Raw genomic sequence first — 25,905 nt, forward strand, 5'->3', positions numbered from 1 at the left:
TGGCAGCCCGAGCAGACTAAGACAGAGCACGAGCTGAAAACTACAAAGTGCCAGGAAGAAAAAGGGAAACACCATCTAGGGCAAAGTTAAGTGGGATAGAACAAGCTGGTTCATCCTTTTCTTAGATAACGTGTCCACCAATCATCCCTACTCCCTCCCTCTCACTTCTCTTTGGATTTCATCACAGTTTATTGGAAGAGCGCTGAAAATGGAAGAAAGTGCATAGCACTCTGCTAGGAGGAAGCGCGGCTTGTGAGCTCTCTCATTATTGGCCCAGAATGGACACTTTTTAGATAAGCTTAAGGGAAAGCTTCCTATTGTTCTCCCCCCAAAAGGTTATAAAATAAGAAATTATCCTAATGGATAACATGGATAACTACAAGACTTGTTTTTGTGGTGCTCCCACAACACGGGAGGCCGTGAATACAGGAGGTAAGGATTCCAAGGGCCCTAACATTTTAGGAAGGAGCTACTGTTTTTGATTTTCAAGTTTCTTTTTTCAATAAACATTTATTTAAAAACCTAGTTTCATGGCATTGTGGTTAGATAATGCTTGGGAGAGTTGTTTTTATATTAAATTATTCGTTTTTTCACTGACTGTGTCCTCCTCTTCAGGAATACAAATCGTTCTGGTTTCCCATTCTCTGTTCTTCCTTCTTTCATTTCATTCATCTCGTCTTGATTTTTCCTCTGGGAGGGTTTCTCCATTTGGGATTCTTGCTCACTGTCTCCATTTAATGAAGTTTCTGGAGGGGATTTTAACTCTATCCTTGTGTTTCTGGTTCACATGAGGCACTTCTTTAGTTTATCCATTTTTCTTTTCACCTCATTCTGTGCTTTTCCAGTCAACTTTTTTTTGTCTTGTGGCCTCCATCCTCCGTTTCACAGGGTGTTGTTTCCTGGCACTGCATTGTGGATGCCAATTTCCTGATCCTTCTCCCATCATGTTGGAGCCTTTCTTTCAGGGATGTGTGCTTGTTTCAGAGTGGACATTTCCTGTCCCTTACTCGGCAGTCCTTTTATTAGGACTGGATTTTCCTTATTCATCCTTGAGTAAGACAAGACCCATTTTGACGTATTACTCTTTGCGAGGAGGGCCTGCACTTTGCCTCACTCTAATGACATGGGTCGTGGTAATTTTCAGACCTTCTGTTGGAGGAGAGCTGTGATGCCTTCTCCCTACAGGCATGGCCTACTGCAGCTCTGATCTACTGACCCAGCCTCCTAGCACTCACACACTATCTGCTTTTCTGATGCTCTAAACCAGTGGTGTCAATTAAAATTTTCAATCCTTCACAGGTTCTGCCCTCAAGGTTTTTTAGCCCCCAAATACTGATTATTTGTTGTATCAATGGTGTTAAGCATGCAGCAGTGTCTCCATAGTTGCATTTGTGTATTTCTTTTGAACCCACTAAGTAAGCCAAACACCCAGTACAACTGCTGCAAATTCTAATTTTAAGTAGCTCTAAATTTAGAAGAAAGTAATCAACCAGGTTTCTTTCTGATATAAATAGGACCTGGGTAAACGTGCTTCAGGTTATCTATGCTGCACCAAAGTATAAAATCACTAAAATGTACATAATTCCAAAATAGAGAGATGGATGTTCAGCATTTGATTAGCATCCTAGTGTTTCTGAATCATAAAATTAAGGCAAATTCAGAGGGCGCCTGGGTGACTCAGTCAGTTCAGCATCTGCCTTCAGCTCAGGTCATGATCTCAGGGTCCTGGATTGAGCCCTGCATCCAGGTCCTTGTTCACCAGGGAGTTTGCTTTTCCTTCTCCCTCTGCCCAGCCCCTTGCTGCTCATTTCCACTCTCAATTTTTTAAAAAAAAATGATGCAAATTCAGGGATGTTTTCATTACTTTGTGTCAAAAGTACAGCCTGCAGACTTGTTCATACATTTGCAGGGCCTAGGGCGAGGACATAAACAACCAACAGTCCACAGACCACCGGTCTCTATATTAAGAAGTTATAATTCATGATAATAAGTATATATAAAACATTTCTTATCATCTGACCTTGACAAATGTGCTCACTTAATGACCCCGAAGACAATATTTGATTTAGAATTCTCTGACTCCTGGGAGTCTGAGACCAACCCAGCCCCCAGACTTCACTCCAGGTCCTGTCCTGAACTCTGGGGACAAAACACAAAGGGCTGCGGATGCGTCAGCCCCTAAGCCAGCCCTGTTGCAAGCTGCCCCCACTCCGGCACACAGCTTCCCCTTGGTCACTTCTGGAGAAAGGCCTGTGCAGACCCTAGAAGCAGGTTTGGAACTACCTGGGCAGCGAAATGTGGAGCCTCAGGTCCCCAGCATGGAGGCCAGGCTCAAGGTGAACACTGTTCTCCAGCCCACAGATTCCTTACCCCACGGGGTCAGAGGAGGGCCGGAGGAGGGCTCAAAATATATTTATGTTTTAAAAGCCAATTACCTATTGGCTTTTAAATATTACCACACCAGACTCTAATACCTTTTAAATTGAAAAGCAACATGGTGGTTGGAATTAGGGAAAACTGCATTAATTGCACTATTACTGCATGAAAGTCCTTGGTGATAGGCTTTCAGAAAGCATCTTATTTAATCTTCACAATTAACTGTGCTGGTTAAAATCATCATTCACATCTTACAAATACAGGGACTGGGGCCCAGAAAAGGCAAGGAACATGTTCCAGGCCACAGAGCAACATGGAGTGGATTCAGGATGTGAATCTCAAGTCTGTCAGCCTTCAAAATATGCTCTTTCCTTCCCCTAATCTGTGCTCGAAGAATTCCCACCTTCATCATATTTCTTGCCATCTTATTTCCTCCTCTGTTTCAGAATCCAGCACTGAGGCTGGTTTACCACCATGCAGAGTAGTTTCATGGTTTTGTCTCATACAAATGTCCCTACAATGTTGGTGGAAATGTCTGTTTCTTAAACATTCCTTTAGCGTTACTCTGGGTTCTTTTCTACACACGGACTCGTTTAACCTTCCCAACGACTCCATGACTCCAAATAATGCTACCATCCCCAGTTTTGAAGATGAGGAACTCTAAAGCACAGAGAGATGGACAACGTCCCCAAGGTCACTTGGCTGAGCCATGAAGGAGCCGAGGGTGAGCCTGAACTCTCAACCCCTGGGCTCTGGTGCCTTTCGTCATCACTCCGGTTCCACACCGACTGCATGGAGGCACGAAGCCACCGTATTTACAAAGTTCACACACTCCAACCATGTGCTCAAGGCTTTATCCTGGCTGATTTCATCAACTGACAGAATGAAATATAATTGGGCCTGATTTTTGTTAAGGTTCCCGTCTCCCAGGTATGTCTGCCTGGACTCTCCTCATTGTTCTCAGCACAGGCAACCAGGAGGCCCAAGCACCACCTCAAATACAACAAGGAACATCACAGTCCTGCATCCTGGACTCTCCAAGTTCTGACTTCCTCCTGGTCTCTTCAAATGGCCTCATGCACCGGCTTCCTGCAGTTGTGCATACTTTTTGGCTTTTCCATCTGGGCTCCTCCTTCTTGCCTCCCCTTGTTGGGATTGGTGATGTGACTTTGGCAGGCCTGGCCTCCTAAGAGCTGGCTCTCCACCTCTGGAGATGCTTTGAAGGCGTCCCTGGCTCTGAGTCTCATGCTTACCTGAACAACTTCCATCCTCCAGCATCTACACTGCTCCCCCACCTGACCTATCTGACAAGAGGATAAGGAGACCTGGGCAGCTCCTCTGCTCTGACACAAGACTTAAAGAAGTAGACTTTGTACCCATTCTCTACAGCACCTCCAACTCACTGTGACTCGGTTCCAACGCAAGTATCAGTGATCAAGAATGATTTCCCCTTTTGTGTGTTTTTCTTCGGTCGTTAGTTCTGACAAATGGAAATTGCCGCATATTTATATGGCATATCTCAAGTTCTCTCACAAACGAAACTGGTATGTTTAGCTTACATGACCATATGCATATCTCAGAGATATTTCAACATCTGGCCCTATTTTTCAAAGGCTTAGTTTTGCAAGTTGCACCAGAAAGAACGCGTTTGAAAACATAAGGCCGTGGATATCTGTAAGAAAACCACATCAGTGGGGCCGTTAAACTCTTTGCTTAAGTAAACATCAGGAATGTGACAAATTGCTAATTTCCTATGAAGGATCATAAAATTCCAACGGAGAACTCTGGATTGGGGATGGAGGGAAGAGTAGAAATAGCCACGGTTCCCTAACCTCAGGGACTTCTGCTATCTAAATTTTGAATGAAAATATTGATGTCCCCCGTTGGCCGAGATGTTATCACCAGTCTTTACCACCATGGCTCTTACTCAAAGACTCTATTTTGAGATGTGTCATATAGAGACTGTAGGTCACACAAACATGTTGGTGGAAAGAACAAGGCCTTTTACCCTAGGAAAGTTAAGAAATATCTAACTGAAATCTAATGCATCTGAAAGACTTTGTCTTCATTATCGAAACAGAGATAATGGCAGCCATAAAATGGTTCAGAGGATCCCAGAAAAACAGTGCCAGTATCTGGGTAGCATGGTACAGATCTCTAATCTTAAATATATCATCCAGAAACTATAACATGGCCTTTGCCTAATCTCTTTGCTATTTCAGCTTAAAATTCAGATTTCAAATTCATAATTAGCTCTTTAATGAAACACTGACCGCTGCTGTATTCACAATAGCCATCAGCACTTTGTATGCTGTTTTAATACAACAGATATACTTTAACAATTTAATAATTTGCTGCTAGTTTAGGTACTTTGGAACATGTTGTTAACATAAGAGCCATGCATTTACTAGCATATTCATATTTTGGTTTATTTAAATGGCCCATATATATTTTGTGCCATAAAAAGACAATGGTGGTAGTTTTTTAAAAACAAATCTCAGGATTTTTTTTAAGATTTTATTTATCTATTTGAGAGTGAGAGAGAGTGAGCACAAGCCAGGGCAGAGAAGGAGACTCCCCACTGAGCAGGGAGCCAGACTCAGGACTGGGTCCCAAGACTCTGGGATCATGACCTGAGCCAAAGGCTTAATCTATTGAGCCACCTAAGTGCCCCAAATCTCAGGATTTCTTGAAGAAAAATCTGATTCCAGGTCTAGGGTGGGAACTAGGGAAGTAAGCCTAGATTATTTTGTCATACCAATAGGGAAGAAGTTATGTTATTAAGAGCATGTCAAAGGGACTCAGGAGCCAACCCGAAGATGCTCCCCAATGGTCAAAGATAAAATAATTGCATATCAACAAAGAAAAGGATGGTGATAGACTTTAAATCTATTTATTTTGTAAGAATACTTACAGAAATGCTTGCTTATTACTGTTATATGATACCAGAAAATTAACTCATCATTCATTTTGAAATCTGTTAAGAGTAAGAAGCACTTATGTTGCCCCCCCTTTTTAAATAAAAACTGGGTACTACTGGTAACCAGTCAATAAATGCTGGATTTTCTTTATCGAAAGTATTCCAGGTAATACATGAAGAAAAGGTGATAGAAATAGAATATTACCAATTTGGAACTCTTAGTGGACTGTTTCTTAGATTCTTGGGCATCAGTGACAACTAACATCACAAAAAGTGACGAGGTCAGACAGTATGTGCTTCCTGAAGAAGGAACACAAAAACCCCTATAAAGTAGTTAGACTTCATAATGACAACCTGAGTCTTTTTAAGCTGATAAATGCAATCAGTAGATTAGAGATAATACAGAGGACAGGGGAACATGTTAACCTATACCATGGGTGTGCAAATAGCACACACTCTGGGAAATGTGATAAGATAGACAACACACGTCAATATGTAAAATTTCAAGGAGGAAAAAATGATGAAAATAGAAGAACCTAAGATGAAAGTTGGCATAAAGGAAATATCAACCAGTCACAACCTGTGAACCTTATTTAGATTCTGATTCAAAGAGGCACATTTACGAGGCAACTTAAAATTTAAACCCTAGGTAGATATTGGATAATCGATTCAGAAATTCTTATTAAGGTTTTAGCATGATAATGACATTGTGACCACATTTCTTTTTATTTTTTAAAATTTTTAAAAAGATTTTATTTATTTATTCATGAGAGAGAGAGAGAGAGAGAGAGAGAGAGAGAGAGGCAGAGACACAGGCAGAGGGAGAGGCAGGCTCCATTCCACGCAGGGAGCCCAATGTGGGTGGGACTGGATCCGGGGTGTCCAGGACCACACCCTGGGCTGAAGGCGGCGCTAATCCTCTGAGCCACCCGGGCTGCCCCACATTTCTTTTTAAAGAACGATTTCTCTTTTAGAGCGAGATACTAAAATATTTACAGATGAAAGGATCTATCTGGGATTTGCTTCAAATTGATAGAAGGTGGAGAAAGTGGATGAGACCATGCGCAGGGAAGGATTGCCCTGGTGTCCTCACTTTGGGGCTGGACGATGGGGCCGATTACACTTTTCTACTCTGTGAATGTTCAAAATTCTCCTGAACGAAAAGCTACAAACAAAACCAAAGTACATAGACAATCCTTCATGTATATTATATTCCACTTTCAGGGTTTAACTGATTTTTAAAATTTCAAGGGAAGAAATTTACCAGGACTAACTGTAAAAAACTGGCATGTATTCATGGCTTAAACTTAATATTTGCAAAAGCAGCCAGTTTTTCTAGGGAAAAGAGAAAGTAAAGGGACAAATTGTCTTTATCTTATTTAGTTATATACTCATTTACTTCACCTATATTTCATCTGTACTCATTAGGGCTGTTGACATTGAACAGAAAGTCATCTTGTACAAGAAGACTATATTCCTGTGGTTAAGTTTAATTAGGTGCATCATTATGTTACCAGGACAGACGTTTACCAATATATAGATATCAGCTGCCTGTTTACTAAAGAGAACAAGGTAAAAACCAAAACCAGACCTCTCTCCTGCTGATACTGCATAAGCCATTTTTAAAATCCAGTATACAAAATTATTTTTTTCATTTAAGGACTTTGGGCTATTTCTATTGATTTACTTCTGAACACTCTTTAGTTGTCCCCTATATACTAAAAATGATAAAGTCAATTTTCCAAGATCCCATCCTGCCCTTTACCTTTTGCCTTCTATATCTTATTTTTCCACTTTCTAACATTGATGCTACTTACCAATTTATTTGCTGTCTTAGGTCAATAGGCTTTCAAAAAAAACCTATAAGAACCTGCTAAAATACCAACCCTGTTGATTAAGAGGTGGGCTGATGACACATCAAAATACTAACTTTTTTAACCTAGTTATCCAAGTTTAATTTTTCCATGATTAAATAATTGTATTGTTTCCCTCTCAAGTTTTTTATGACCCACTGTTTCTTCTTTAGGTCTCTAGAAATCCTTTCCTCATGGCTATCATCTGACAGCCCACCATTCACCTGTTTCAGACTCAGATGTAAAGGTTAGAATTCAGAGGCTGGGCTCCAGTGGAAACAGACCACATTTTTTCCCACAAGGTCCTTAAACCAGGGAGGCCTGCATGATATACAACTAAGAATAGCTGTCCTTTAATTAAGGGGTATTTTTCCCCCTCTGTGGTTGTTTTGCAACAATATCAAAACATTTATGAAATGTTTATCCTCACAGATCCTGAAGTCCACTTTCTTGAGTCATTGGCTCATTTTCAATTACTGAAATAACCAAAGAAAGAACAAACAAATCCAAACAAGTAAATGGAAAATACATTTTCTTCCTCTTCCTATTTCTCTAGTGCAGAGTCTGTTCTCGTTTATGATATTTATTTCAAGGTTCCCTTTCTTGCCTAAAGTTGATAATTAAAAAACAACAACAGCAAAAAAAAAAAAAAACACTTACCCAGAACAAGAAGTTGAAGATAAACATGGAATATTTTATACAGCCACTCACACCTGCCATGGTGAGACCGGATCAGGAATCCAGATGCGGCAAATGTAACTGTTCTTTATAGGATTGTCCTGCAACACGCTCTGGAGTAAGTTGCCTGCAGAGATTTCTGTGCCCACGGCTTTGAAGCAGAAATAGAAAGCAAAGGAGGGGTGAGGGGAATAATCCAGTTATTAAAGTGGATAAAAAATTAACCCACACATTTAAATATCACAAGGGCTATCTCTAGGCGAGTATGTTCTTTTGCTTGTCATGGCTCCTGGGGCACTGGGCCAGGATATTTATGATCCTTTCTCAAAAACTGCCTCCTCTAAAGTAAACAGATATCAAGTTAAGGAGTGGCACTGGATCGGAGAGAGAGTGGCACAGCGATACTAGGTTGCTGGATTTCAGAAACCACAACCTGACTTCCCTGCCCTCTATTTCAACACTATAGGGAACTAAGACTGCTTTTGCTCTAAGATAAAGGGACTTTGTGTCTCAACTCATTTTTGCATTGCATTTTCTCAGCAATGCCAAGTTTTTCCCGGGTGCCATAAAATGCATTTAGAAATGTGCAAAATCTGCAGGCTTACCCTGCAGTCACCTTTCATCCTTACCTCCAGAGTAGTGGGAACAACCATTACAAGGACCTGCTTCCAAAGCTTCTAGACTTATTTCAAAACCAGTCCACAGAGCTGCTATGAAGGCAGTCTAGATAGGGGAAGTGCAGAGGGAGAGACTGCCCTGCCTATGACCAGACCATTCAGCTTTTATCTTTATTTCTTTACAGTGTAAAAGGGAAAAAAATTGACAGCCTCCTTGTGTTCCTTTTATAACATGTAGCCATACTGATAGCTCAGTTTATTGTTAAGGTGGCACCGTACTTCCCTCCCTCGGGTATGTTACATCCAGCAACAACTCCTCTCCAGCAACTCAGTTTCTGGATTCCTGGTCTCCTTGGACAAAAAAAATTCAAAATGAGAAGGTGGTCATAGTTCAGTGACCATAGATTGTACAATTTGTTTCTAGGGCTAATAGAAGGCAGCTGTGGCAGGTAAAGGCAAAATTCTCTGACCTAATCAGGGAGGTGTGGACTGCTTTTGTGTAAACAGTTTGGGTCATGCTAGTTTCCACATCCTGCATCTAAAAGGGAGCTCCTTGCTCCCTGAAGAAAAGAACCCTCTACTTCAACATGTTTTTTGGGTAAAATTATTCTTTAAAATCTTTGTTAAGTTCTGTACACACAATGTATTTCTATTGTATTACCACTAATGATATTTGGTGTTGAGGCCAAATTTAGGATTAGTTCAGAAATAATGGCTTAATATTTAAATAATCATGAAAATTGTTGGTGTTCTTTTTCTAAGAGTTTTTGAAAACCCTTTTTTCTTACTTTCTGTTGTTGTTTTTATTTCCTCTAGAAAATGGAAATAATTTCACAAACTTCTAGTGAGATGTTAATATGGTTAGGATTACCCAAAGCTGAAAGAAGAGTTTTGATTGGATGAAAAACCAAATGGATTTTATGTCCTAGAAAGATTATTAATCATTTAGAGGTAAAGATCAAAGAAATATATAGATAAAAATGCTGTTTTGTTGACAAGAATGTATTGAGGACTTACAAATTTCAGCTTAGGATACTTTTTTTTTTAAAAGAATATACTCTTTAGATCCATTGCTAATGAACTCTGAAACCCAAAGTCAATAGATGTGTTCCATAGGAAAATTACTCTTTGTAGAATATTCCCCAGTCCAATTCGAAATCTATATGACACAGTTCATTTCTCTGAACTCCTATCCCAGTAAATTTTATAATTACACAACATTCACCCAAGTTAATACTGTGGAGTCCCTTTGTATTTCTCTTTCTTGCCTGGTATCCAATCACTTCGGGTAGTCCGCTGAGCTCCAAAATTTCCTTCAAATCTGATTCCTCTGTCTCTCCTTCAGCTACTGTCATTATTCAACCTGTTATCATCTCTTATTCAACCAGAATTGAATTCATTTCCCTGCCAGTCTCCTCCCCCTCCTATCTGCCTTAGCACTTTGGAATTTTCTTTCTTTTTAAATACTTATTGACTATGTAATTCCTCCGATTAAAAACCAATCTAAGGATGGTTTCCTGTCACCTATAGAGTAAATTTCAGACTTCTTAGAATGGCGTTGATAGCGCAGGGTAAGCAGGCCTCCCCCACCTCCCAGAACTTTCTCTTGTTCCTCTCTCCCTGGGCAGCCTCTACCCCTACACTCCATATCCATGAAATTAATTCACAGGACTAAAATGTGTCTTAGGATTTTATGCCTCTGTGCCATGTCACTGAGTTCTAGGGAACTACCAACATGCTATGTCTTGCCCTTTTCAAAAGATCAATTATCAAGTAAAGAAAAATAGTTTCTTTATTTCGGGACTTATCAGAACCCTCACTTGATATTGCAGCAGGTGACAAAATTTACAGCAATTCCCAAATGAATATGACTCCCCCCAGAAAATATTTTTGAAAGACCTATCCTTGAACCAGTGGTACAGCCTTTACTTACAGAAATACTGATCTAGACAAACCCCTACATTTTATACATAAGAAAAGTGAACCCTGGAGAGACTGAGCAGCCCAAGCTCACAAAAGTGGCTAATGGCTGAGCTCTTTAGCTCCAGGCAGGAGGGTCTCATGATGATCAGACCACTATTCTGTCCACTTGCACCAACTGTCTTGAGTTAGGTAGTATAATTATGAGTCAGTTACCACCTTAGAGTTTGAGAAGTTGTTCCACAACAGATATTTAGCTGTGGGGCTGAAGGTAGGGAGGGGCTAGAGGCTGACAGTGATATACCTTGGTCCCAGCGAAATGCCCTGCCAGGAAGGAGAGGCAATGGGGGGCAGGACAGCACAAGACATGACAATTGAAGGAAAGTGCTGAAGAAAAGTCAGTTAAAGTTTTCCTAATGCTACCATTGTGCCAATTATTATCAGTCATAGGTATAAGTGCACAGGGTAACTAACGCAAGATGAGGATTCAAATCCAGTTTATCAGGAAATTTCTCCACAAGGTGGTCATGGCAATTTACTAGGTTTGGATAGCAGTATGGGGACCTTGGCAGGGAGGAGAGAGAGAGAGATCCCTTGTGTTCAGAGTAGAGAAAGGGGCATGAATAAAACCATCAGATACCCTGTATATAAAATACAGCATTTTCTCTAGGTCGTCAAGCAAATCAGGCATTTGTTTGGGACCTGAACCAGAAAGCAGACACAGAAAGGAGGTTCATTTTTCACCATGATAGCATGTTTCTCTTTACAAGATACACCCAATAATTCATTCAACAAATGTATTAAATGCATATCCTACTCCAGGTGCTATATGGTATAGGTGCTGGAGATACAGCAGTTTACAAAACAAGATAAAACCCCCAGCCTTCACGGGACATTATGTACAATATATATACAAATATATTGGGTCACTAGAGTTTGGAAACAAAAATATAAAAAGGAAGTTATCTTCCCACTACAGTGTGAATATAAACAGATGCTCTTTATTATTATTTCACGATAAATTAGATAGCACATTCAGATACTTTGCCATTTAGTCATTCATTCAACAGATATGTATCGAACACCTACTATATTCTGAGCCCTGGAAAGGCTCCTGATTTCCTAAAGATTGTACTCTAGAAAGGAAGGTGACTTCTTCTTGTATTTTTGTTTCCAAAATCTAGTGACCCAATATATTTGTCATTGGAGTAGGTACTGAAAAATCAAGTCATGTCTTTTAGAGAAAATATTCTGTTCTATTTTATCTTATATATCCTCCCATTATCACTGTCGCTGTACATGCTATGGGTTTTTAAATGGCATCGCGAATATTCATTTCCTTAGGTGTGGGTGTGTAAATGAGTGAAGACACGAGGTCATGCATTCTAAACGATTAGAGTGAAGAGAAAGTTCTGGTACTCTTTAGCATTTCCAATTTTAAAACTTTTTTTTCTTACTTTCAGAAAATGGAGATTGCTCACTTACCAGTTTTATGATTCCTTTTACAGGAGCAGAGCCTTGGCTCTTGTCCAGCATTCCCAAGACCAACATTTTTCTTCTGCTTTCACTTGAACGTAATGCTCTATGCTTCCTATCCTGTGAGCTTATGGAGTCTAGCTCATAAAAACCTATTGCATATTCCCACCGGGGATGGGAAGCATCTGGTATGAGAATGATCTATCTCCTTCCTTTGCAAGACATTTTGAAATAATAATATCTATTTGTAGTATTAATCCCAGCTCAAAAATAAAATGTGACCTGGAATAGTCTTTTTCAAGTAGCAAGACAGTGTTCATGAACAACGGATATCCAATATTCTTCTTCTTTTATAGATATTTTTACTCTAAAATAGTAATGATTTGCTCTTAGGCATGAAGTCGCTAACCATGTAAGTCACAAAAGGAAAAATATGAAAATATGCATCAGAAAATAGACTTTAGATCACTAAAATCAAATTTTTAAAAAGTTTATTTATTTGAGAGAGAGAGAAAAAAAAGAACATGGGCGAGGGGAGAGGCAGAGGGAGAGGGGGTGGGAATCCTCAAGCAGACTCCCTGCCGAGCTCGGAGCCTGATGCGGAGCTCCTCCCAGGACCCCAAGATCATGACCTGAGCCGAAATCAAGAGTCAGTCTCTTAACTGACTGAACCACCCGGACGCCCCACCCAAATCCATTTGTTAAGTGTTTATGAGAGAAGACTGAGGTCAAATGGTACAGGGATTAACAACGCAGTTTCTGACCATGATGGACCAGAGATGCCCATGAATTCTCAGGCTCCAGTGCAATGTTTATACTTCCCTTGTGCTTGCAGCAAGATGAGAAGGGGGCCAGCTGCTGGGCGGGCTCCAGGGTCAGGTCCTGGGATGGGCAGCCCCTGGAGCTCACCTTTGTCAGCCTTTCCTGAAGTGATCCACTTCCTGGGACAGATTCACTTTAGATGATGTCACAGGAGCCAGAAGGCCAATTTCTTGGCTTGTCAGGAGGAACGCACCCATGAAGCCGTCCAGTACAAGACAGAGGCCAACCAGAGCGTCCTGTCCCTGTAAGAAGGCAGCAAAGAAGCCAGGGCTCACAGGGGCTGCATGGGGGGTGAGCCCAGTAAGGGAGTTGGTGGGTGCCTTGCAGGGCCAGGCAGCCTGGCGGGTCTAGCACTGCATCCAGGATACAGCAGCCGAACCCACCAAATGTCACTCTCAGTGGGGGGCAGCAGCCTCTCCATGACTTGCTGTGACAAATCAAAAGATCCTTTGCTTCCAGGTGGCCCTCTCTGGGCCTGTTGGGTCCATGCTTTCTCTGTGATCACAGGCAAGGGGATGAGAACATCGTGTCTCCACTTACCTGACTGTAATCAAAATTCAGTCCAGCTCCCAAGATGGCATTTTGGTTGCATTTTAGATAGTTCTCACATTCTCCACTTACAAGTGATTGCACCCTTGGTCCACTCCTATAGACTTACTATAGGCTTACCATCGCTATAGATTTACTCTCAGAGATCAATCTCATTTTCCTTCTCTCCAAATTGGAGAGCGTGCCTATGTGTAGACAAGAATACTCTACAGGAGAATGAAGAGTACAAATTCTAGGAGAAATTTGTAATCACTGGCCCGGGCTCACTGGATCCTCTGTTTTGTAATCACCGGCCCGGGCTCACTGGATCCTCTGTTTCTGTGCTGTGTATTTGCCTGGCTGTTTGCTTTTTAAGTTTAAAGTGTAAATGCCAACCCGCTCTGCCCCTGAGTTCTCTCTGAATCAGTCCTTTGTTTGGTCAGTTCACAAGGTACACATTCGCTGCCAGGCATGATTAGGCTCTGAGGTCACAGTGATGAAGAGGCAGGGAAATGAGGAGAGGCCACCAACACAGAATTTTGAAAAGAAAAAGAAAACAATAAGAGGGTGGGGATGTGTAATGCTTATATCAGACACCAGCTTCTCAAACCGAAGGAGTCAACAGGATGTTACACGGAATTTAACACAGGCATATCCCATGACCGGTCAGGAACAAACATAGACATTTTACTCATAATGCTAATTAGGATCTCACAAGCGACTGATTCTAAATTAGAAAGGTTTATTCAACCTCACACAGTGGGAATGTATTTCATGGCTATTTTGGTTCCCAGGAGAAAAAAAAATAACAGAAAGTCACTGTAGAAGGTCATGTATGAGGAAATCCCAAACTTCCATTTCACACCTTCATAAGAAGCAACAAAATGTATCCCAAATTAAGCTTAGGTAGAAAACAACTCAGATTCTGTCTTGAATTTCTTTTTTTAAACCACAGAGAGTCCTATTTAGATTTTCCCTGAGCACTTGAAAGACTAGATGTTTCCCTTACTGTGAGAAGGCAAGATAAACTGAAAAAACAAAAACAAAAACAAAAACAAAAAACAGAAAACCAATGGCCGAACACCTGCACCATCCTTCCTGAAATAAGGGGCCCTGGCTGCATTTTCTTTGCTATCACCCCATTTTCCATCCATAGCAAAACAAAGTACATATTTTTAGGAATATAATATCTGAATGCAATCTTTCTACAAAGGGAATCACCAGTTCTCATAGAATTTTCTTCTAGTTCCTCTCTTCATTTATTCGCAGGTATTAACGTATCCTTCCCTAAACTTTTCAGTAATTATTTTACTACTGACACATTGATTGATTCAGAAAATGCTCCATCCATAAGCCAATCATGTGAGGAAGTCAAAACAATTTTAAATAAGCTACTCTTGGGGTCATTCAAATGCTTATGGGTAAGAGAAAGCTGAGGGATTGTTTTTGCTTTTTACACAATCATGTTGACCTCTAATTTAGCCTACACTAATCATTAAACCTTAAAAAAAATATTCTGAAGGAGAACTCACTGATTTTTTTTAAACTGTGGAATGGACCCAGACTCTCTGCATACTAATTTATTTATACAATATTCATACTTGAAGTTTCAGATAGCCAGAGAATTCCCGTAAGTGCTCTGCTCTCTTTCCTCTTCACTCTTCGTGCTTTCTTGAATCCTTAAGTGTGAAGAGGTACTGTTAAGCCAGGAAGATTGGCCAGACCAAGGCCCCTCAAGAAGGAATGTGCAAATCTGGGAACACATTCCAGGATTTCTAGCTACCAGTTCAGGGCCTGATGTATAAGAAGTATCAGCCAGAAATTTCAAGTTTTTCGAGAATCACAGATTCTCAGCCAATCCCCTAAGGAGCTTTCTGAGAAGGAAATAGTTCATAAAGCAATTCTCTGTGCTGTAAAAGATTATGTCACTCCCATGCTTTGAACCCTCTAATGGATTCCCATCACAATTAGAATGAAATCCAAAGCCACACAAGATGGATCCTTGGCTGCCTCACTGACCTCATTTCCTCTGTCTCCCTCACTCATGCTGCTCCAGCCACAGTGGACTCCTTGCTGAATCCTCGGGCTTGCCAAGTGTATCCCCAACTCAGGGCCTTCCCATTTCCTCTTCTTCTCTGGAATCCTCTTCATCTACAAGAGCTAGATGGTTCATCATCTCTACCCATTTTTTTACATATTTCTTTATTTGTATTACTGTCTGCTTCCTTTCTGGAACATAAATTTCAGGAGATCGGGAGCATTTTCCGTGTTGCTCACTGCCATATCCCTTGGGCTCAGAATCTAGTAGGTGTTCAATAAATATTTGTAGAATGAATGTCTAAATGGCAAGTTATCTAACTACACTGCCTAATTTCTTTTATTTTTTGTAATAACAAAGTGCCTGTTTGTGTTCCCCATGACATTCCTGCTGCCTAGCACAGTGGCTGGTAGATTATAATCAACACATATGTGAGGAAACAGCATTGCAAAAGAAAAATAAAGTCCATGCTGCTCTTATGAACTTTATTTTTATATTCCACCAACTTGAGACAACAAACAGACAAATATACAAATATATGAGCAAGAAAACACCAGGGAGAGAAAAACTGCAGGATTGTGTGTAGCAAAGTAACTGAGGAAACTATCTTACATTAGATGGAGCCCTAAGGACTTGACATTCAAACTGAGTCCTGACATGGGTCAAATCACAAGGAAGCACTAAACAAGCCCAAATCAAGGGTATTTTACAAAATAACTGGCCTAAATCATTTAAATGCTAAGACAATGAAAGTTAGGAAAGAATGAGGTATTATTCCATATTCAAAGAGGCTGGAGAGAGATATGGCAACTTGGGGAAATATGATCCTGAATTAGATCTGTTGCTGTCTAAAAGACATTACTGCTGAAATCAATCACATGAATGGGGTCTCTGGGCAAGGATACATGGGATTTCTATCATTCTCATAAGTTTTCCGTAGCTTTGAGATAATTTGGAATAAAAATAAATGGTCTCTTGAGGGAAAAATAATTGACGCACAGAAAAATTAAATAAATTTCCCGAATTCCCATAGTTTGTAATAAAGCCTGGATGTGAACCTAGGCAGTCTAGCTCCAAACTATGTGTTTTCAACCCCTGTGCATGTTGTTTCTATCAAATAAGACATATAAGTGCAATGCCTCATGCAAAGTAATCTCTCGAGTGATATCCTTATTATTTAAAATGAACACATTATAAACAGAGTCCTGCATGAGAAGAGGGCACATGCCATGCTAAGATGTAGGGTTTGAGAATTCCAAAGACAACAGGCAGTACAGAGATCCTAAGCTGGGCACAGACGTGGCATGCTGGAGAAAAAAAGGCTAGTGTGTATGTAGCATAAAGGGTTATGGGGAGCATGGTTAGAGATGAGATCAGAGGAAGCTCTTCAGGGGAGATACAGAAAAGAGAATGGATATATTTAAGTGTCATTGGAGACCTAAGGTGTTACAGCCTGAATCCTGCCCCCTAAAGTTCATGTTGAGGTCTTCTTCTCCAATATCTCAGACTGTGTTGGTGACATCAGCAAGATGTTGGAATAGGCGGCTGTGGGCCATCCTTCTGCCCACAGCCAGACAAGTTAAGCAATTCACGAACAAATGCCCTTTATGGGAAATCTTGAAATGAAGTGAAAGGCTCTTGAAGGCTAGCAATCACAAAAACAGATGTATTGAAGCCAGTAAGGTAATTCAGGACACTTTCTCCCTGCAGTCACTTCCCTCGGTGCTATGCCACAGGGTCAGAAAGAGACCTTCTGGCTCCCAGCTTCTCCCAGGGTAAAGAAAGGGTTGGCTTGCCTTTCCAGTGCTCCAACTTTTTTGAAGGGCCTCCCCAGATGATTGACTTTGATCCTACCAGTGTTGAAGTTTAGACCCAATTTAAAAATGTGTTAAGGACATAAGTAGACATTTTTCCAGAGAAGACATACAAATGGCTAATAGGTATATGAAAAAAATGCATATGGTCACTGATCACAAGGGAAATGTAAATCAAAACCACAATGACATTATATCTTTCAGGACAGTTATTATTTAAAAAAAAACAACACCAAAACAGCAAGTTTTGGTAGGATACGGAGAAACTTGAATTCTTATACACTGTTAGTGGAAATGCAAAATGGTGCAGCCACTATGGAAAACAGTATGGGATTTCTTCAAAAAGAAAAAAAAAGAGCTATTATATGATCCAACCATCCCACTTCTGGGCATATATCCAAATGAACTGAAATCAGACTTTTACTGAGCTATCTCCACTCCCATGTTCATTGAAGCACTATTCACATTAACTACGATGAGGAAACAACCTAAATTTGATCAGGAGATGACTAAACAGACTGTGATATAAACATAAAATGAAATATTATTCAGCTTTAAAAAAAGAGGATATTGCATAATACGTAACAATATGGATGGACTTTGAAGACGTTATACTAAGTGAAATAAGCCAGACGCAAAAAGACAAGCAAGTACGGCAGGACTCCACTTAGATGAGATGTCTAAAATAGTCAAATTCAGGACACCTGGGTTAATTAGTTGAGCACTCTTGATATCGGCTCAGGTCATGGCCTCGGGGTTGTGGGACCAGGCAGTGCCAGCTGGGTGCTAAGTGAGGAGTCTGCTTGGGATTCTCTCCCTCTCCCTCTGCTCCTCTTCCCACATGGGCCCTTACTCTCAAATATATAAGTAAGCCTTTTTAAAAAATAAAATAAGGGCACCTGAATGGCTCAGTCAGTTGAGCATCTGCCTTCAGCTCAGGTCATGATCCTACATCCAGCTCTCTGCTCAGTGGGGAGCCTGCTTCTCCCTCTTCTGCTCCCTCTGCTTGTATGCTCACTCTCTCTCTCTTTCTCTGTCAAATAAATAAATAAATAAATAAATAAATAAATAAATAAATAAATAAAATCTTTAAAAAACTAAAAATAAAATAAGATGGTTGAATTCATAAATTAGAGACCAGGATGGTTACCGAGGCTGGTAGGGGAGGGGGAAATGGGGAGTTATTTATCAACAGGCATAAAGTCTCAGTGAAGTAAGATAAATAAGCTCTAGAGATCTGCTTTACATTACTGTGCCTGCCTTCAACAGTAATGTTTTTTATCACAATAAAATAATAAATAAATAAATAAATAATAAATAAGATGTGACCATATTTGGACAGAAAGTGTTTAAAGGGACAATTAAGGGCAAATGAAGTCATTAAGGTGAGCTTTCATCCAGTATGATTAATGTCCTTATAATAGAGGAAATTAGGACACAGACACACCCAGAGGAAAGACCATGGGAAGGCACAAAGAGAAGACAGCCTCCTATAAGCCAAGAAGAGGGACCTCAGAAGAAGTCATTACTCTGACACCTGGATCTCAGACGTCTAACCTCCAAAATGGCAAGAAGATTAATTTCCCAATTAAAGGGACACAACGCAGTACCCACGCAGAAGATAACAGTGGCTGGTTGAGGATGATAGTAGCAGAGGAAGAGAAGCGAATGGATTCAAGATATGCTTTAGAGGTGAGATGAACTTTGAAGGGGAGAGAAAGAGGAACATAGATACCACCAAGATTTTATTTTTTTTAATTTTTATTTATTTATGATAGTCACAGAGAGAGAGAGAGGCAGAGACACAGGCAGAGGGAGAAGCAGGCTCCATGCACCGGAAGCCCGATGTGGGACTCGATCCCGGGTCTCCAGGATCGCGCCCTGGGCCAAAGGCAGGCGCCAAACCACTGCGCCACCCAGGGATCCCCCCGCCAAGATTTTAATGCAAATTACTTGGTGGATAGGGATGCTACCAAGATGGAGAAAACGGAGGGATAAGAAGTTCCGATTTGAAAGTCTCAGATTTGAGATGCCTATTGGACATCCTCACGGGGGTGTCAGGTGGCAGCCACCTATACGGATCTGGAATTCTGAGGGAGAGTCAGAGCTGGATATAAACCTGGGCATCTTTGCCACGTGGAAGATATTTAAAGCCAAAGTACTGGTAAGAATAACTAAGGAGAGGGCATGCATAGATATTGTGGGCACCTTGGCCCAATTCCTGCAGCATACCAATATTTACAGTTTAACAAAGGGGGCCCCTGGGGGGCTCAGCTGTTGAGCATCTGCCTTCAGCTCAGGTGGTGATCATGGGGCCCAGGGCTCGAGTCCCATATTGGGCTCCCCCCAGGGAGCCTGCTTCTCCCTTTGCCTGTGTCTCTGTCTCTCTCTGTGACTTTCATGAAAAAATAAATAAAATCTTAAAAAAAAAGTTTAAGAAAGGAGTAAGTACATAGGACCAAAAAACAGTGAAAAGTGACTTAAGAGGAAAACTAGCCAAGTGGTATCCAGGGAGCAAGAGAAAGGAAGTGTCTTAAGGAAAGATGCCATAGATGTCAAGTGCAGGTAAGAGGTCTGGAAAGATGAGAACTTCCATCACTACAGGTGTGGGTGGCAGGAAGATCACTGCTGTCTTTGAGGGAAGACCAGTCTTCATCACATGGTAAAGACAGAGTCCAAATAGAAGGGTTGAAGAAAGAATGAGAAGTATGAAAGTGAAATCACTTTTTTAGACAATTATTTCTTGTTTCACTCTAAAGGGAAGCACTCAAAACATGGAAGTCAGAGTAATATGGGCTCATATGGTTCCACTGTCCACAGAGAATTTCAGAGGGAAGTGAAAATATGCTCCCATGTAAATTAATTGGAGGGTTTCTTACCATATGTTCCATTAAAATTATGATGTTGTATCAAGTAGAATTAAACTCTTAATTGATTCTATAAAAGTCTGTAGGAAACCATAAATGCAGAGCACAGGTTAATAAACTGTTAATATAAAACAGAGAAAATAGAAAAACAGGGTCTCTTGAATAATAAATTCTTGTATGTTCTGAGGTACCTTGCTTTCAGATGCTTCAGGAACTAAGAAGTGTACCTTATATGGTAGATATTAATAAGAAATCTTACATATCAACTGAATTAATAAACTTAATCAAATATTAACAGCATTAAATGGGAAATTAAGGAAAACCAATGGTCAGAATTTTAATAGCTGTATCGTGTTGTGTTCCAGAAAGAATCTTAGAGAACTTATGGAAAAATGCATGACGCAGGGAGAAACTTAGCCCGTCTGACTCCATATTGCTTCTATTTCCTTTGTTGTTATGATCAATAGCTTGGTTCTGTTTAACCCGGCGCATAGGCACCTTACAGCTAATATCTGCAAATATGGCTCTTTACCCAAAGCCTACCTCACCCAAGGAGATAAGAAGGCACATCTGGAAATGACAATGCTGTGTTGAAGATTGGCAGCAATGTCTTGACCACATGCCTGTACCCAAAGATCACGATGAACTGACCAGGGACAAAGAAGATATGTGACCCTCCTTCAGTGCCTACAGGTGCCAGTCACCTTTTGACCCCAACCCTGTCCTGCTTTCCCCTTTTACTAATGGAAGAAGCCCGAATTTCATGCTCAGGGAAGACAGTTCTTTGGGGCAAGAGTCCACTATCTCCTCAGATTGCCAGCTCTCCAAATAAAGTCGCTTTCCTTAGCCCTAAATCTTGCCTTTTGACTTCTCAGTCTGTCATATGGTGAGAAGACCAAGCTTGGACTTGGTTACACATGCATAATTATAAAATACTTAAATAAGCAAGGAAATTTAAAGTCAAGGAATGGCTGGGGGCAAAATTTCTCATGGTAATATTTTTTTATTTTCTTTTGGCTTTTGGACTATGCAAATGTATTAGCTAATTTTTTTTTTTCAATTTCAATTTCACTTTAAGTTTCCAGGTGCCTGAGTGGCTTAGTCAGTTAAGTGCTCAATTCTTGGTTTTGGCTCAGATCATGTCGAGCCCCGTATCAGGCTCCACGCTCAGCACAGTCTGCTTGTCCCTCTCCCTCTCCTCCTCCCCTGCTCTCCCTCTCTCTCATAATGTTTTTAAAAATTTGAGTTTCAATTCAAAGTCAAGGAGACATAACTGAACAGATCTCAGCAGATAGGCCGGCAATGGTATTGAAGATCTGCTCTGGGTCCTATCAGAGGGGAACCTGAAAGGTGTAACCACCAGCTGGGTAGAGACAGACTCTAAATACATAACCGGGAAGTCAGTGATCAGAGACCAAATATTTAGGAAACCTTTCTGCATAGGGAAAGGGAACATAATTACACCAGGATATGATGCAAGCAGGCAGATATATACAAAAGCACAATGTTCTAAGAGCATCTACTCTGGGACAAAGCTACTTTGCAGCGTACTTTGATTTCAGTGCTTTTCTCAGAGAATAAAGACCAATTTGGTACATGCTAGATTACTCTCCAGAAGAAAAATAAAGTGGATTCTAACAGAAGCTAGAAGTTAATGCTGAGCACTGGGGAAGGGCTCCTTCATCTCCAGGATGCTGGGGGCCTGAGCCCCAGATCTCTCGTCTTTCACGAGGTATTTCAGCCCCACACAAGCTGTTTTCTGAATGTGGTGGTCCCTCTATTCTCACCACCAGGATTAATTACTGTCATCAGTTTTGTTGCTGTTTTACCCAGCATTTTGTTGGGCCTTCCTGGTGGGTCACTTTTTCCCTCTATTTAATTGCTTTATGTACCATACTGATATCTTTATGTATCTCAGGACCTCAAACTCAAACACATCAGATTAAGCTAATTTTTTCTCCCAACTACCATCTTCCTCTTTGTTATTTTTTTTAATAAATAGATTTTTTTAGAGCCCTTGTAGGTTTACAGAAAAATTGAGCAGAAAGTAGAGTTCTTCTCTACTCCCTGCCCTGCCCCTACCATAGCTTCTTACTTATCAGCATCTTGCTTTAGTGGGGTGCATTTGCTACAATTGATGGGCCAATATTCATACATTATTAATAACTAAAGTCCATAGTTCACATTAGGGCTCATTCTTGGTGGTGTACATTCTATGGGTATTGACGAATGTATAATGCCACGCACTCACCATTACAGCATCATGCAGAAGAGTTCCATTGCACTAAAAATCTCCGGTGCTTCACAGACCCATCCCTCTCTCCTCCACTCCTGGCTGTTTGTTGGGTTGGTTTTTTGTTTGTTTGTTTTTGTTTTGTTTTGTTTTACTGTCTCAATAGTTTGCCTTCTTCAGAATGTCACATACTTGGAATCATACAGTGTGTCCCTGTGGCATACTAAGAAATATAGGGTAGCCTGGGTGGCTCAGCGGTTTAGCAACCCTTTTGGCTCAGGGCCTGATCCTGGAGACCAGGAATCGAGTCCCACGTCGGGCTCCCTACATGAAGCCTTCTTCTCCCTCTGCCTGTGTCTCTACCTCTGCTTCTCCGTGTGTATCTCTCATGAATAAATAAATAAAATATTTTTTTAAAAAAAGAGAGAGAGAGAAAAGCAATATATATTTGGTCTTTGTCCCTTCTGGGTAGGTTCCAGCACACAAGCTCCTAAAACCCTTGGAATCTCAGGAGGAACAATAATGTCATTTGTATGGTAATGAGGTGATTAGTAGCTAAGGGTCCCTAAACAACTTCTGGAAAGCAACTGATTGCCTGGAAGACCAAGGCAGTAATTACAACTTTCAGCCCCACCCCTTGGCCTCCAGGGAGGTGAGAGGTGCTGGAGATTAAGTTAATCATCAATGGCCAGTGATTTAATCAATCTTGTCTAAGTGATGAAAACTCCTTAATAAGACCTAAACTGGTGTTCAGAGAGTTTCCAAGGTGGCACAATGTGCTAACGCATTGATGTGCGAGGAGAGTGGCACACCTAGGGAAAGCATGGAGGCTCTGCACACAGCAACCTCCCCCATCAAACCTTTTCCTATGTGTCTACCATTTGGCTGTTCCTAACTTGTACCCTTTATAATAAACCAATAATAATAAGTAAAGCACTTTCCTGAGTTGTGTGGCTCATTCTAGCAAATTATCACTGAGGAGGGAATGTGGAAACCCCCCAATTTATAGCCAGAATGTATACACAGGCATCTTTGGAGATGTTGTGGGTTTGGTTCCAGACCACTGCAATAAAGTGAACACTGTAATAAAGGAAGTCAGATGAAATTTTTGGTTTCCCAGTACTTATAAAAGTTATACTACACTATACTGTCATCTATTAAGTGTAATAGTGTTATGTCTAAAAACAACAGTGTGCATGCCTGAATTTAAAAATCATTGCTAAAAGGTGCAATTGTCTGAACTTTTGACAAGTTGAAATCTTTTTGCTAGTGGAGAGTCTTACCTTGATGTTGGTGGCGGCTGACTGGTCAGGATGCTGATTGTTGAAGGTTGAGCTGCCTGTGGCAATTTCTTTTTTTGTCATTTTGTTTTAAATTGAAGTATAGTTGACATACAGCTTTATGTTTCAAGTGTACCAGCTAGTGATTCAGCAATGCCACACGTTATGCTACGCTCGCTGAAGTACAGCTACTCTCTGTCACCGCGTGATGTCATTACGATATTATTGACTATATTCCATATGCCATAATTTGTATTCACCAACTTATATATAACTGTGAGTTCACCTATTCCACCCACCTCCTCAAACCCCCTTCCCTCTGGCAATCACCAATTTATTCTCTGTATTTATGATCGCGTTTTTTTGTTTTTGTTTTTGTTTTTGTTTTGTTTTGTATTAGATTCCACATAAGTAAAATCACATGGCATTTGTCTTTCTCTGCTTGACTTATTTTACTTAGCATAACGCCCTCTAGTCCACCCATGTTGTCTATCCCAAATGGCAAGATTCTCATTCTTTTTTATGGCTGAGTAATATTAATTGTGTATATGTGTGTGTTTATCACATTGTATGTGTGTGTGTATATATATATGTACACCACATTTTAACAATCCATTCATCTACTGATGAACACTTAGGTTGCTTCCATATCTTGGCCATTGTAAATAATGCTACAACAAACATAGAGGTACATGTATCTTTTCCAATTAGTGTTATCATTTTCTTTGGGTAAATACTCAGTAATGGAATTACTAGATCATATGGTATTTCTATTTTTAATTTTTTTGAGGAATCTCCATACTATTTTCCGTAGTGTTGGCACCCATTTATATCCCCACTAACAGAGCACAAGCATTCCTTTTTCTCCACATCTTCACCAACACTTGTTATTTGTCTTGGATAAGGTGACATCTCCTTGTGCTTATAATTTGCATTTCCCTTATGATTAGTGATATTGAGCACTTTTTCATGTGTCTGTTGACCATCTGTATGTCTTCTCTGGAAAAATGTCTATTCAGGCCCTCTGCCCATTTTTTAATGGGATTGTTTCTTGGTGTTGAGTTTTATGAGTTCTTTATATTTTTTTAGATATTAATCCCTTATCAGATATAGCATTTGCGAATATCCTCTCTTCTTCAGTAGGCAGCCTTTTTATTTTGTTGATGACTTCCTTCTCTGTGCAAAGTCTTTTTAGTGCACTTTTTACTATAGTCACAATAGTTTATTTTTGCCTTTGTTTCCCTTGCCTGAGGAGACTGTTCAGAAAAATGTTGCTAAGGTTGATATCCAAAGACTACTGCCTATATTGTCTTTAAATATTTTTATGGGGGATCCGTGGGTGGCGCAGCGGTTTGGCGCCTGCCTTTGGCCCAGGGCGCGATCCTGGAGACCCGGGATCAAATCCCACGTTGGGCTCCCGATGCATGGAGCCTGCTTCTCCCTCTGCCTATGTCTCTGCCTCTCTCTCTCTCTCTCTGTGTGTGTGACTATCATAAATAAAAAAAAAAATAAAAAATAAATTAAAAAAAAACTCCCTCAAATAAATAAATAAATAAATAAATAAATAAATAAATAAATATTTTTATGGTTTCAGGTCTTACATTTAGGTCTTTAATCCTTTTTGAGTTTGTTTTTGTGTGTGGTGTAAGAAAGTGGTCCAATCTCATTCTTTTACATGTAGCTGTCCAGTTTTCTCAATACCATTTATTGAAGAGACTGCCTTCTCCCCATGGTATATTCTTGCCCCCTTTGTTGTAAACTAATTGGCCACACAAGTCTGAGTTTATCTGGGGGCTCTCCATTCTGTGTCACAGATTTATATGTCTATTTTTTGCCACTACCATCCTGTTTTGATTACTACAGCTTTGTAGTATATCTTGAAATCTGGGATTGTGATAACTCCAGGTTTGTTCTTTTTTCTCAAGATTGCTTTGACTATTCAGTGATTGTATGGTTTTATGGTTAGTTTTATAAGAAACTGCCAAACTGTCTTCCAAGGTGCCTGAATCATTTTACATTCCCACTAGCAATGAGTTAGAGCTCCCTATTCTCCATATCCTTACTAGCATTGGGAGTGTTGGTGTTCTGGATTTGGGTCATCCTAATAGATGTGTAGTAATCTCTTATTCTTGGCTTAATGTGCAATTCCCTAATAACGTATGATTTGAGTATTTTTCATATGTTTATTTACCATCCATTATATCTTCTCCTGTGAGATGTTTTCAGATCTTTTGCCCAGTTCTTAACTGGATTATTTTCCTATTGCTAAGTTTTTGGAGATCAGTCTTTTATCAGATATGTGTTTCACAAATATTTTCTCCCATTCTGTGGTGTGCTTTTTCATTCTCTTATTTATTTTTAATGAGATGAGCATCACCTCATGGGAAACTGAGGCTCAAAAGCCATTATACGTGATAAATTATTTTCTCAACTTACAGATATATTTTGTTAATTCTATCTCTGGAAAAGTTTAGATTCGTGTT

At 40.2% G+C, this 25,905-nt stretch overlaps 1 protein-coding gene across 3 annotated transcripts in view; it reads right to left on the reverse strand.

Moving 5' to 3' along the window:
* Window positions 1-12,894, reverse strand: part of TSPAN8 (tetraspanin 8) — a 36,047-nt gene extending 23,153 nt beyond the window's left edge. The window contains exons 1-2 of one of the 3 annotated variants that reach the window (XM_055327820.1): window positions 12,750-12,894; window positions 7,810-7,978 (exon numbers count right to left, since the gene is read on the reverse strand). In XM_055327820.1, coding sequence (XP_055183795.1) covers window positions 7,810-7,869 — 60 coding nt within the window. In that variant the 5' untranslated portion in view covers window positions 7,870-7,978; window positions 12,750-12,894. Of the gene's footprint in view, window positions 1-7,809; window positions 8,214-8,456; window positions 8,528-12,749 lie in introns of those variants that run through there. The other 2 variants (XM_055327821.1, XM_055327819.1) reach the window with 2 other exon arrangements.
* Between the last annotated feature and the right edge of the window lie 13,011 nt (window positions 12,895-25,905).

The sequence above is a fragment of the Nyctereutes procyonoides genome, unplaced genomic scaffold, assembly GCF_905146905.1.
Source record: "Nyctereutes procyonoides isolate TBG_1078 unplaced genomic scaffold, NYPRO_anot_genome, whole genome shotgun sequence".
NCBI lineage: Eukaryota > Metazoa > Chordata > Mammalia > Carnivora > Canidae > Nyctereutes > Nyctereutes procyonoides.